The sequence below is a fragment of the Cotesia typhae genome, unplaced genomic scaffold (genome assembly GCF_013202065.1).
Source record: "Cotesia typhae breed Kobodo isofemale line unplaced genomic scaffold, CoteBio_Ctyphae contig_44, whole genome shotgun sequence".
NCBI lineage: Eukaryota > Metazoa > Arthropoda > Insecta > Hymenoptera > Braconidae > Cotesia > Cotesia typhae.
This window is the reverse complement of record NW_027423753.1, coordinates 1,303,526-1,318,371: the sequence shown is the minus strand read 5'-3', so window position 1 is coordinate 1,318,371 and position 14,846 is coordinate 1,303,526. Positions and strand designations below refer to the sequence as shown.

The 14,846-nt window shown below is 31.0% G+C and overlaps 1 protein-coding gene across 4 annotated transcripts in view; it reads right to left on the bottom strand.

The window, feature by feature from the left end:
• The window catches only part of LOC141528904 (uncharacterized), a 50,309-nt gene extending 41,815 nt beyond the window's left edge, over nt 1-8,494 (bottom strand). The window contains exons 1-2 of one of the 4 annotated variants that reach the window (XM_074245185.1): nt 8,162-8,494; nt 6,972-7,495 (exon numbers count right to left, since the gene is read on the bottom strand). In XM_074245185.1, coding sequence (XP_074101286.1) covers nt 6,972-7,454 — 483 coding nt within the window. In that variant the 5' untranslated portion in view covers nt 7,455-7,495; nt 8,162-8,494. Of the gene's footprint in view, nt 1-6,971 lie in introns of all 4 variants that reach the window. The other 3 variants (XM_074245186.1, XM_074245184.1, XM_074245183.1) reach the window with 3 other exon arrangements.
• Between the last annotated feature and the right edge of the window lie 6,352 nt (nt 8,495-14,846).

Genomic DNA, 14,846 nt, shown 5'->3' with positions numbered 1-14,846 from the left:
CTTATGCCTTCTAACATACGTCCAGGGTCTACGTACTTCCGTTTAAATATTAAATTATGAAGTTCAACAGGTTATGGGCCCAGGGCCGGTGGAAAATTAATTGCCAAGCATATAGATCAAGAGAAATGTTACTTTTGTACTGATTTCTTTTGAATTTAAAGGATGGATATGTCTTAAAAAGGATTTTAAAATATTTAAAAAATTATTTAGCACGTTTTTTTTTCTAAAATATTTTTGACTCATTATTTCAAGTTCTAATTAACAAATTTACTTGAAATTTGGTATGAATTTTCTTTAGACATCCCTCTAAAGTCTCTATCAAAATTTTTATTTTTAAAAAATCCCTAAAAGCAAAAGTTAATAAAAAAATCTACAATTTTGCTTTAAAAAGAAATTTTTTTCTTCTCTAAAGTCAAAGTTTAAAAAAAAAAAATTTTTTTATTCTTAAAACCTGAATAAATAAATAATTAAAAAAAAAAAAAAAACATTTGTAAAAAGATCAACTGCCCTGAACCTGAGCGAAAACACTTGTTCCCCATAATAATTACAGAATTAGTTTTATTACACAGTGAAGAAGAAAATATTATAATGAATCATTGTTCAAAAGAATATTTAAATTTAAATGATAATTGAATTGTAAAATAATAACAAGTCGTAAGTAATTTAACTCGAAAGCATAAATTGTTCCAGTGTATCCCCTTGCTCCCTAAAACACATACGATATACATGAGACCGGTACCTAAAATGTAAATTGTAAATCTCACCGCTCACGAAAACAATCTCCATAAAAAGTAATCGTTTGAAGACGTATGTTCGTAGATATTTATATAGGTCGATATAGCTGTCCCATCGAGCGAGTTGTCATTTGGTGTAGCAAAGGACCGCAACAATACACAATAAGGTCGCCGGGTAATTTCCTGTCGTTACTGTCTATGAGTCTTGCTCGGAAGGTATTAGGTATGTATTATGTACAATAATACCTCTACCACTCGACACATCGAGCTTTTGTCCCAGCAAGCCGGCTGCATGAGTATTTTTTACGGCTTTTTTTTTCATTAATAACACGACTGCTGATGCGTAATACATTGTAACATTGTAACATTGTAACATTGTAGACATTATTACAATAAAACACAACCAAAGTGTTCAATGTTGAACATCGTGATGGTGATAATAGCGCTATGTTGTATCTGGCAAAGACAATCGCTCTATCAGACAAAGCATCGCCGAAAAATACGGTATCCTGTCCGCTAAAATACACCCAATAAAAACAAGCTTGCTACGTCATACCTTGGCCTCATTATTACCGTCATCACAATTCACAGCAATAGCGGTTAACTATTGCTATCATCCACTATTAATAAGTAATAGCGATGGAGAATTGCCAGTTAAGTAAAGTTACTGGCCCAACTGTGTAAATACTCAATTTTATAATTTATAAAACGATGGGGTTCAGAGCGGATCTTAATTATGATTTTAAAGTAATGTTGTGGGAAAATTAACCGAAGAGGTCTCAGGAACAAATACCTCGTAATGTTGGTCATTGAGGGGTTCAAAATTGGCTGATGGCAAATAGAACCAACCGTTTAAAAGCATCGTCCGTTATAATATATAGTACCCAAGGTATATGCTTTTGCTCTCTTGCTCTTTTCACAGTCTAACTATTGGTCAATTGTCTTCTTTGTCTTTGGCTATGACTTTTCAGCCTTCAGTACGCCCTGAACCTTAATAATGATTACATTATTACACAGCTCCGTGATCGTGTAATGTCCCCGGTCAATCTAATAAATAACGGCCAGAATTTTATACTGTAAAAGGGGTAAAGGTAATTTTAATTAATTAATTAATTATTTCCCTCTCTATTTTGTGTGAAAAAAATTACATTAGAAATGTTTTAAAAATAATTTGTGAAACTATATCAAACATTTACAAAGGAAAAAAAAATTTTTTAATATTATTTTAATTTTTTAAAATGTACTTTTTATAAAACTTCTAAAAAAATATTTTTAAATTATCATTAATCTATTTTTAACACATTAAACATTTTTCTATTTTTCTAATAAATTATTTCCATAAAAGCCTCTAGCTGATCACCGAAGAAACTCCGCCATATTGAACACAGAAGAAATAACTATTTTAATAACCCAAACGCCCTCGCTAAAACTAGCACCCACGCTCAGCAATGATAATGATAATGATAATAAGGACAATAATGACGATCGGTGATCAGTGATCGTTGAAGAAAGGGAAACACAGTATAATATATATTATTCACGTCTAACATAATGTAAATACATTTACATGTGCGAGTGCGCATATAATCGTGAGTATATGGGCGCGTTCGGTGTTTCACGCTCCGCGACGCGCATCATATCTGTTTCCTGACTAAAGCACCGTTCCGTGCTCCCTTCTCCAACCACCCGAATCCTCTTCTATATTTATCCTCTTAGTGATGTCTAATTGCCCATCAAAGATTATCTTGATTCGGTAATTTTTGCAAGCACAGCACATCATTTCTAAATCCGTAATTAAAATTCAAGCAAAAACTATTTTCGACCTTGTCAATCCAGCGACACTTGATGGCTTAATTATCAGGGTAGGGCTTAGGCAGGGTCATTAGGCAAGATGCCGAGTGACAGCAGATTTTCCTCTGAAGGCATAGCAGTAGGCATCATACAACAATAATGGACTGAAGTAATATAAGGGCGAAGCTGCAGCAGTATGTGTTATATGGGATGTACGTCGGGTAATAAATCGGTATGCATATCCAAGCTCTTACAGCTCTAAAATCCATTATGGTGGCCTCCGTGAACAATAACTCTTGGCAACTCTCAGCATTTAATGGTCGTCCATCTATTTACCCGCGGAGGAAGCGGAAGTGGCTGATGGGCAGATAGGTCGACCGTTTTGTAGCTAATTTCGTGAGTAAATTGTCCGGAACATTGGTTTGGTGCACTCTTGTTCTCTGCTATGTGTGTATGGATATTAACATTAACATATATATTCCTCTGATTGTAGGTACACACACTAAATTGACTGTATGGCCGTGAGCAGTGTGCTAATGCATGCACCGCCGAGTATGAGGCCCAAGATTGAGCTGGAATTTTCAGCAGAGTTGGCCAATACCGCTCTCTAATTCACCAGTAACGTTTCAGAGCTGCTAATCCAGTAACTAGTTCATAGTTTGGCTTAGTTAAGATATTATCCTGATCTGCTTTTTAATTCGCTCAGTATCCGTCTCTATCACCGTAGTTATAGTTATAGTTGTAGTTACTGGATGAAATGGTGTACTACTTAATGAAGCTGTTTACCTCCATCATCAACGATAATTGCCATCTGCATTTCAGGTTTTGTTTCGCCAGACAGAGTAGGCTTGCTCATATGCATTATTCGCGGATACAATTGCGGGTACTCTGTTCTGTGTATCTGTATTCGGTACGATATGCAGCGCCCGAACGGGATGAGAGCTGGCTCTATCCCGAGTGGAGATAATGCCGCATGTAAGAATAAGCAAGACTATACCTACACTAGCACACACGTCTTAGGTTTGCTTGCATGACCGTTTGGCAAGTTTTAAGCGTGGGATGAAGGAGAAAGGAGTATCATTTCAACTCATCAATGTGTATATATATATATATATATATATATATATATATATATATATATATATATATATATATATATATATATATATATATAATATGAGTCTCAGGCGAGTATCAGCATAAGTATGTGTATAAGAGATTAACGTTTTACATTTTGCCGACTTTTAGCTCTAATGCTATGCTCAATGCTCAATGTTTAATGTTTAATGCTGAATTGGTACCAACCCACTCGTACTCTAAGATACCGACGTATCGTATGAGCCAACACTCTCGACTCGAGACTTCTCAAGACATGATATTATGAGTCACTCTTCATATTCAGGTTCACTTGCGTTTATTAACCAGCGGCTTGTGCATATTTATAAGCTTTTTACATTTCTTCCTTGTTCGGTTTTCGTTTTTATTCAATTTGTCAAGGATTGCCAGCTTGGGCGACTTTTCATCATTTTCGCCAATAAAAATTCTTCAAAATAATCTTCTTAATTCAAGAATTTTTTTCTTAAATGCCTTTTATAGGTCATAAAATTTTTCAACAAGAAAAAAGAGGAAAAATAATACGAATTTTTAATTCTATTAATTTTAATTTAACATATCACCGATTTTCCCACCCTCCGAAGACTCAAACTTAAGGTGAACCCGAGCATGGAACCGGACATTGTAATAACAAATTTCCGCTGTATCTTTGATATAAGCTCGCAAATACGAAATACAGAGTGAACATATTTCATGTCAAAGTCCCGAGGAATTTACATTGTTCCTTTTATTTGCAATTCTGTTTTATGGATATTAACACACATGTGTGGCTCTCCTCCCGTGTGTGCCAACGTCAGGCAAAAAAGTAAGTGGTAGCAATTTCAATTAATTAACGTCGACCCCAATATTGCGAGTTGATGTCACTGTAATTCAATCTCCAGGGGAATTTTTTAAAAAAATCAATACCTTTTTTTCCCACTGAAGTATTTTTTATTAAAATTCAACGTTGACTTTTGAAATATTAGAAAGTTTGAATATTTCGATGTTTTTTGAATAACTTTTCACGGTTTTCAACACATCCGGAAAATTTTTCAAGAAACAGTTATTTTTTAGATTATTTTATTTAACGTGAAAATTATAAAGAAAAAGAATATATATTACAAAGAGAATATATAATACAGTTATTATGTTTAAAAAGCGATGAGATGCGTAGTGTCTATACAATTAGATATTATACATATATGTATGTATTCCATTCCGTGGTTTGTAATATGCGACGCGTGTCCCAAGAGACAGACGGTGTATCAAAGGATATTTACCCTGTCAACATTATAAGTTTTACGTGTATGGGGATCGTGTACTATATACCTGGTATCATACATATATAATATGTGAGCACATAGTATATGTATGAGAGGATATATATGATGAAAAAGACAATAAAGTGAAATAAAAAAGAAGACGGACAGCAGTCGAGTTGAAAAAGCATCATCATAATAATAGATATCATTACTTTGGCTTATTATTTTATGATGCCTTTTATAAAGTCAATACATTATCCATATCACTCAAAGAGTTTACGCTTTCACGTTTTTTTAACGCTGTCATACTGTGAGAGAAAAAATAATGCGTAAATATTGTCTTTTATAGATTAAATAAATTATTTTTGTACGACTTTTCAAGCTAATTTATGTTTAAATATTTTTTAGTTATTTTGATTTTTCAAACTTATTTTAATGTTTTATATTATTTTTAAAGTTTAAAAAATTTTTTTAATGGATTTATGAATTTTTTTTTGTGAGTTTTAATGACATTGAACTTAGCAGTCACGACCATTTTTTAATTTTTTTAATAAATAAATTTATTTATGACAAATAAATTAATAAAAATTCCAAAAAATTCGATTTTTAATTTTTTTTTAATTTCTTCTCTTAAAGGAGACACAAATGATTGCTTTAAAATAAAAATAAATCCTTAATAAAAATTGCCAATTGGGGTAAAAAATAAATCCTTCAAAAAAAATATTCGAAAGTAGTGTTATTTTAAAAAAAAAAAAAGAGAAAATAAAATAATACGAAGAAAATAAAAGGAAGCATTAGAATTACAGGTGAAATATTTGACACAAGTACCGTACAATCCTGACCTAAATAACCCGAGGAAAGATCGTGATGATCAATTGCCTCTGCCCGAGCCTCTAGTGTACGCATCTATCCCATCCCGGTACTCTTCTCCGGGCTTGGAGAGTACTCGACGGTACAGTACTCGGAGATATACGCGAGCACCTCCCGACACGTACGGATTTTTTGTCGGTACCCGAGCTGGACGTTCCGCATTCTCTTCTAAGGAGCTTTCACACCCGTCCTCACGTACACGCACTCATGCTGCCCGTATACTCCTCATATCAATAATCAGCATCACGGACCATTTTAAATTACATTACTGCTGCACTACGTTATTATCTTTTTATAAATTGCAATGACAGTTATTAATAATTTATTAATTTTTTTTTTTTTTTTTTTTTTTTTTTTTTTTTTCCAAGCACAATCCTGGCAACAGTCACCACGAGTGCTGATGATTGATGATCGCTAATTGAGAATCATGAATTCATTTATCCTGAAGACTGTATCTAATTAGAGTAAATCATACGTTTTGAATTTTAATCAAAAGTTATAACGCTCATTTTTCATTTTTCACCTTTCAATTTAATTATTTTATTATGGAATAAAGTCTGAAGCCAACGATTATAAAAATTCAAGAGGAAACTCAAATTTTATGGATTAAAAAAAATTTTTTTTTGATAAAAATGTTCTCCAAAAATAGTAAAGCTTCTTAAAAAAATTAGCTCTCTGGATATTTTGAAGCAAAAGTATAGAAATCGGTCAGAAATTAACTAATATGTCAACTTATAATTTTTTTTATCAAAGTTAGTATGAAAAATCCCCAACAGATGGCGCAAAGTCGCTAAATCGTCTCGTTACCAGAAAGTTAAATTTAAAACATTAAGTATTATGTAAAAAAAATTTTTTTAACGCTTTTATAGAACACATCTGACATTGAATCGAATTTTTCAATGTAATTTTTTATTAATCATTCGTTTCTTCTTTTAATCGTATTAAAAATAATTTTATAATTTTTAATTTAGTTCGCTGTTAAAATTAATTTATTAAACTAATTTTCTTTCAGTGTCTTTTAGAAGCCTAAGATTTCTTCAGCAAAAATCAACAATTTATCGCCAAAAGAATAATCAATTGAACCCGCAGAAAATTAAAATTTGTCAATTTTATCATTCATCATGAAGACAATCTGCATTGGAGATAAATTTCTTGCAGATCGTACATTACAAAAATTAGTATAAAAAAAAAAAAAAAAAAAAAAAAAAAAAAAGAAACTTACCTGCATTTGCAGCCAAGAGTAGTCAATATAAGTAGTAGCATTGGGGATCCCGGGCGCGCCGGTGGAAGCATTCTGCTGCCAAGCATCCTGGGCACCGTTGACCAGCGTAAGTCCATCGGGCTGACCCCGATCGGGGACTATTTGATCAGCATACTGATAAGTCGGGTGAATCGTCGGCTGGCCCGCGGACGGGAGGCCACTCTGGACGTGGTGATGCCCGTGACCGTGGTTGCTGTGAGTGTGCCCGTGTGCGACGTGATTGAGATGATGATGGCCGTGGTGGTGGGCCCCGATGTGGTGCCCTATGTGATGAGCCTGGTGGTGGTGAGTCGAGGAAGAAGGGTGCTGGACCCCCGAGCCGGCGCTGGGCTGCAAGCAGCACACGCTCACGTCCATCCGGGGGGGCGGCGAGTCGTAAAAGCCTCGCTGTTCCGGCTCTGGATGCTCCCAGACACTCTCGAGGGCGGCCTCCCGCGGAACCATTCAACTGACACCAAGAAGTATAATTTTTTCCGCTTACCACACTGCAAATTTTTACTTCTTCTTTAATTACTCCTTTTTTTTTTTTTTTTCTTTTATCAACTCAAACTTTTTATTAATTATTATAATTGTTTTTTAGGTTAAAAAAGTGAAAAAATTAAAAATTTTCAAACAAGTTGTCTCTTAAAAAATTATTTTTTAGGTTATAATTTTTTAAAACATAAAACAAAAACACTTTGATGATACTAAAGTCAGCCGACGTTTTGAAGTTTTTTTTTAAATAATTAAATTAGAACAAAGAATACTTTTTTTTTAATTTTACTTACAGTTTTTAAAGTTTAAAAATTTTTTTTTATTTATTTTGTAATCATTTTTTTTAATGAAAAAAATTTTTTTTATATTTAAATGTCGGCTAACTTAATTTTTATAACACTTTGACACTTTTACCGTCGCAGCACATGTCAAGTATCTAGTTTTTTTTAATTTAACAATTTAATCAATTTTTTTTTTTTGAAATTTAACAATTCTCACTTTCATGCAATTGTACCCGAGCGTTAAAAAATGGCAACATGTCTCTTGGTGTTTAAATCCCCGGAGACGTGCGCCAAACTGGTCAAGTCCACATGAGTAACTATTTTTTTAAAATTTACAAATACTTTTTTAAAATAAAAAACAATCAAATAAATAAAAAACACAAAAAATAAAATTACCAACACTGATTCACAATATTTAACCAAATACTGACGACATGTCTTTTTTTCTTCATAAAATCACTGGTAAGTTCAATGACAGGAGTCTAAAATTCACAAATGAAAATAATTATTATAAAAATAATAACAATAATTTTTTGATAGGTTGATTAATAATGAATGTGTAAAAAAATAAAGCACCTTGGTGGAATAATGATAAAACAATTGAAGAAATACACACAAGTAGCTGCGGCGGTCCTCTTGGAGGTGTTGTATCGTTTACAATAAACAAACACTTAACCGAGCGAGACTTGACCGCGTAGAACCCAGGCGCATGCGTCAACACACGCGTGTGTCGTCAAGGCAACGGTTCCGCGGTAACTGGTGCTCGTCTCGCCTTGGCGTACGACGTAGCCAGCGTTCCTCACTCTCCCCAATCCCGTCCCGATACTCGCCGGAGTGAAGTAAGGTAAGGAGACAAACCAACAACGCTCTACTCAACTTTAAACGCTAAACGTGTATAATACGTATGTATGCTACGTAGGCTACGTACGGGAGATTCAGTGCTGCTGAGGACAGAGGTGAGTATGCCACCAGTAACCCAAGTACCCGGCATCCAGTACCAGGACCCACTGGAACCGTAAACCCAGCTAACAGCACCAGAGGAAGGGTTTTCCAAGCTGATGCCCCGGGCGCGAGCTCCACGCAGCCTAGGCGGCCATCCAGCTCAACTTTTATGTGGATTTATAATGTAATACTCAACACGGATGGATATCTTCGGTAGGATTTCATTCTTATACATTTACTAGCAAGAATTTCATTGCTTTTATATTTATATTTTATATCGATAATACTGAAGTTAGCTGTCAGCTGTTAATTTTAAAAATTTTTTTAATAAATTAATTACAATAAAAAAATACTTCTAAAAATTTTCAATGGTAATTTTTGTATAAAATTAAAGTTAACTGTCACTTGACAATTTTTTTATTTTTTTTTAACAATTAATATTTGCTCCAAAAAATTATTTTTAAAAAATTCCATTTGTAATTTTTTTAAATTTTTAAATGTCAATTTTTTTAACAAATAATATTTGCTCCAAAAAATTATTTTTAAAAAATTGCATTTGGAGTTTTTTTTAATTTCTAAATCTCAATTTTTTTTTTATAAATTTTTTTTTATGAAAATTAATTTAGCGGACATCTAAAAATTTTTAGAATTTGTTTTTTTATTGAAAAAACTAAAAAATAAAATTTTCTTTTGTAAAAAACTTGAAGAACTACATAAGTACAGTTTTTAAAAAATATTTTGTATAGTTTTAATCAATGCAAAAAAATTAAAAATGTCGGGTATAAAAATTCTTAAATTTTTTGATAAATAATTAATATCTTCTTTAATTTTTTTTTTTTTTTAGAATTTAAAGCATTAATTAATTAATTTACGAATAAAAATTTTTAAAATAATTAAAAAAAACTCCCGTCCGTTGAATTCATACCGATTTAACGAGTGGGAGAGAATCTAAATATACCAAAGAGCTGCGACAACGGAGTGAAGACAACGAATCCATGGTCACTATACGCCAACGCTGAATTTACGTCAGCGAAGACGAGTGCTTGTTGCTAAATCTTTGAGATTTAACCATGAAAAATAAGAAATCTGTGTAATTGTTGGCTATTTTCCCGGACTGTTCTTTAAAACCTGCAATTTAAAGAACGATAATAATGATGGTAATGATGATGATGATGATTTTAAAGAGATTAAATATATTTAACTATATAAATGCATAAGATAATTGTTGTATACACACGAGTAGCTGCTACAGAGGATAGAATAAGTAAAACAGGTATTTATTATTATTGCAGATACTCACGCGGCATCCCCGTGGAGAAGGCGCGAAAGGCGCAAAAGATTCCCTTTCTCTTTGGGATTGTGAAATCAAACGTTTATTCTATGGCTCTCAAGCTTAGCATCAGGCATCACCACTCGATTTATTATCTATTTTCTATATAGGTTTTCAAGTTTTATAAACTCGATGATTGCACTCGACAAAGTGCAGATATTTCACATGACCTTCACCAATTATCCGGGGGTTTTTCTCATGTAACCACCTCATGAGCCGAATGAATAACACCCCGTATAAATACTTGCTTTTTAAATGTCTTCAGAAGCTAACATTTAACCGGTAAAGGAAATATCTGATCATACATTTGAACTATTACTTAAATAGATTAATTATTTGAAGATACTATTTCCTTGAAACTTGCACTGATGTTTTATAAGGAAATATCAACTAAGTTTTAACGTAATCAGCGATTCATTTTTTATTATTTTTATTTTTATTTATTTATTTATTTGTCTTTATGACCGCCAATCGGCATTATTTATCTATTAAGATATTCTTTAAATTATAATAAAATTTAATTTATTATAAAATAATTTTCTTGACAGACTGCAAAATTTTTAAATAAATATTTAAGAAAAAAAAATTCTTTACTCCAAAAAATTTTAATCTTCTGCAAAAATTTTGTAACTTAAAAAAAAATATTATTAATAATATTGCAAAATGTATTTTTTTATGGGGCAATTTTTTTTTTTTCATTAAAATTTAGAACAATTATTAAATTAATTTAAAGCTTAAAATTTAATTTAAGCTTTTGTTTACTTTCAAGTACATTTATTATATAATTATTTAAATAACTATTGAGTCATAAAAAATATATAGCTAATGCTTAGTCATAAAATTATAAAAATTTAAATATTCCATTTAAATTTAATAATTACTAATATTTTTTACAGTTTCCGTTTTACATTTATAAAAAGGTATTTACATCCATGTACATAAATAATAAAATAAGGCAACTTGATATGATGGGAAAGCAATTATTGTCGTGAATGTCTTATGACGTAAGACACTTCTAGATCATTGGTATTGATGTATCGATGGAAAAGCCGTGATTATACAAAGGCTTCGTAAACAACAAGCTTCGGTGTATTGAATATTATGTATTAGTACATCTATACATATATTGTATTATAGTAGTGAGATCATGGATATACAGACTCAAAACAATACATACAGATAAAGGTGGTAAATATATATTATCCTAAAAAATTTTTTTTTCTTGATTAAAAAATCTTTTATAAAATTTTACGGAGTCAAAAAAATTTTTTTAGCTCGGATAAATTTTTTTTTGTACGTAATTAAGGTATTATGATAAAAATTTTAAAAGTAATAAATCTTTTAGGTCACATTTGGAACTTCTCGCTTAAAAATAATCATCTAAAAAAATCCTTTTAATTTTTAAACAATAAATATAATGAATTTTCAATGAAAATTAAAATTTCCAACTTGGTTTCAACATAGTACTACATACTACACCACAACATGGACACACGACCGGCAATAACCATATTTCATACACATTTACGGGCCTTCCGTTCCATTTACCTATACGCGAGTTCCAGACCCCCCTCGAGGAACTCCAGTCTTCACCAGTGGTCATACAATAAATAAATCTATATTATTCTTCATGACGTGACGAGGAACGATTTACCAGGATATATTCATAGGTTTTTAAGTATTAACCGAAGAAGTTGATTATTATCATGTAAAGCGAGAAGACTATACGCGGTGATATGATAGGAGTTTGCGCACAACCCTCTGAAGAAATCGGAGGAAATTAAAGATGTGCATTATCAACAGTGTATGCATGTGTAATATCTCTTTTTATTTCCCCTGGACTCCGTACAATATTATATACTTCCCTTGCAGAGCGACGCAACTTATGAATGGAAGTGGGAGCTGATTGGCCCGTTCTGCCGACCAATGGCTCCGCGTGATTCCTCGACACGGCATAATGTATACAGCAAGCACTGTGGCTGTAGTACAGTCGTCGCTAATGCTGAAGAGAGAAAGAGAGAGAGAGAGAGAGAGAGAGAGAATATTAATTGTCGGGTTTGCTTTAACAGCTGAGAAGAGATAGAAGATGACGAGACAAAAGGATTACGGAATCAGCTGTCAGACAGACGAATGGTGGTGAGCCGCGTGTTCGCCCCCGGGGAGAGAAGAAATTGCCGTGGTGTCGCGAGTTACTCTCTCTCTACTCTCAACAATCTATATATATATATATATATTTATATCCGTGAGATTTAATATTATAGTTATATGATGTACTGGGAACAAAACAGAACTTAGAACCGAGAACTTTTAGCTGAGGCGAGACATTAAAAAGATTAACAGTAAGGAAGAAATGTTAAAGCTTGTCTTAGTCTCGATAATAAATAATAATACATTTCGCATTCATTTTAGAGTACAATATAATATATAGATTTTTTATTTTATTTAGAATTTTGTAATTTTATTTGTTTAAGATTGAATCTATTAACTTATTGAGTCTAGGGTCCTTGAGCAATGATCTGATATTGTGATTAGATAATTCACGATTGTATATATCTCATTGTGAAAGAGATTATAGGTGATAAATTGTCGCTAGAAATAGTTTATAATATTATAATGTTATACAAAAATATTTCATTACTGTGCTGGTAATATGCTGGGTCATTTGTTGCGTAACTGTAATTAATCATGAGGGTGTAAATCAATATTTTATAGATTATTATTCAGTGCAAATGTCTGAATTATCTTAAAACCTTAATTACGTCCAGAAAATTTAAATAACTTAAAATTTTGTCACAGAAATTCACGACAATAATTTCTAACATTTTTTAGTTTTAATTTAATTAATAAAAAAATTAAGAATTAAGTATTTTTCTAACATCAGCTGTCTGGATAATATTTCTGGTTAAAAAATTACTGTGAAATTTATTTATGTGTTATAATAATATATATTAGATCAGGTATTAATATCTTTATAATAATATTAATAAGCTAAATTATTATTCTTCTTAATATAATAATAATCTAATAAAGAAACATTATTTTAAACAGGTAAAATAACATACGTGTAGCAGTAATTGATTATTGCACTAAATAATTGCGTAAACAAAATAGTTCGTGGAACGAAGAAAATATATACTACATATGATGGAGCTGATGATGATTGAGAGCGGTTTTATTAAATATGCTGATTATGGCGGCGGGTAAGTTCAGGCTGTAATTAAGTAATCATCGGTGCAAATCTGTCGATGTTGTGTATGTTTATTATATCTATAAAAGAATTGCATTTAGAGCTCTGACATTTGCTGTGTACACATTATAAATATATTGATGAGCGAGCAATCTGAGGCAAAGACAAAGACGATATAATGCTCTTAAAGAAGAAATTAAAAAGAGAAGAAATGGATGATCCGCGACCCCATTACCTTGACGTGCCCAGCATTTTAATTTTCAGCCCTGTCATAAACACCGCCGGCTACATTTCTTCCCTGTGTTTAGCATAAGTTTAAGCGACAATTGTCTGAAATTACTTTTATACTTCCAAGACTCTTCATATCGCACAATATGTTAGTTTATGGTGACGAGCACGAGTTTATTCCCTGCAATTTTCACAATTGCGCAATTTTTTCTTTCAAGTACTTACCAATAATATGAAAAATTTATTTATTCTACCTTTTTAATTTTTTTGCATTTATTTAATTAAACATAAAAAATTTTTTTCTAATAATTTTTTCAATAAAAAAAAAATTTTTTTAATTTTTAAATGGCTAATTTAATTTTCATCAATTAAATTATTATAAAAAAAATTAATTTAAAAAGTTTCACTTGTGAAAATTAATAAAAATCACATTTGAAAATTTTCAAAAGCATTTTTTTATTGTAATTAATTTATAAAAAAAATTTTTTTAATTAACAGCTGACATCTAACTTCAATGTTATTTAAATATCTATTAAATTAATTTTCATAAATACTCACCCAGATGTTTTAATTTAAAGCTGATTTAATACACACGCGTAATAATTTGTTGACTAAATGACACACATGTTATTATTTATATTTTAAAAAAAATGACAATTTGCTTTACATTTATCTCACGGATAAATTTTATTGCCTAGATTTTATCTTTAAATAAGATTATATTAAGTCCTTTTATCACCAGGTAAATTTTATTTATGTAATTTAATTGCAATTAACTTGAATTTTTATTTTGATAGGTTTTTGCACTTTTTTTATGACACTGAAGTTGACAGACATTAAAATTTTTATAGCAATTTAATGATTACTAAAGAAAATTAATTAAAAAGTTTCACATATGAATTGAATTGTTAAAAAAATTTTTTAAAATGACAGCTGACGGCTAACTTCAGTATGATTTTTTTTTAGAAACAAAATGGCGGCAGGGAATGACTTGGCCTAAAATTGAGCATCCAGAAACGAGCGTTACCTATCGTCGGTATCAGAACTAACTTCAGGTAAGATAGAAAATTGAAAAAAAAAAAAATTATTACAATAAAAATTGTTTATAGAAATTTAATGCAGGTAATTAATTAAAATTTTTAGATAATTTTATGAAGAATAAATAAATAAAAATAATTTTTAAAATTGCAGGATTTAAATTATCAAAAACATCCATGACATTTAACTTAGCTGTCACTTGACAATGTTTTAAATTTCTTTAACAAAAAAATTTCTTGTAAAAAATTATTTTTAAACAATTGTATTTTTAATTTATTTAAATTTCTACTAATTTTTTTTTTGCCATAATTTATTTATTAAATAAAATTAATAAAATTGTAACAGCTAAATTTAAT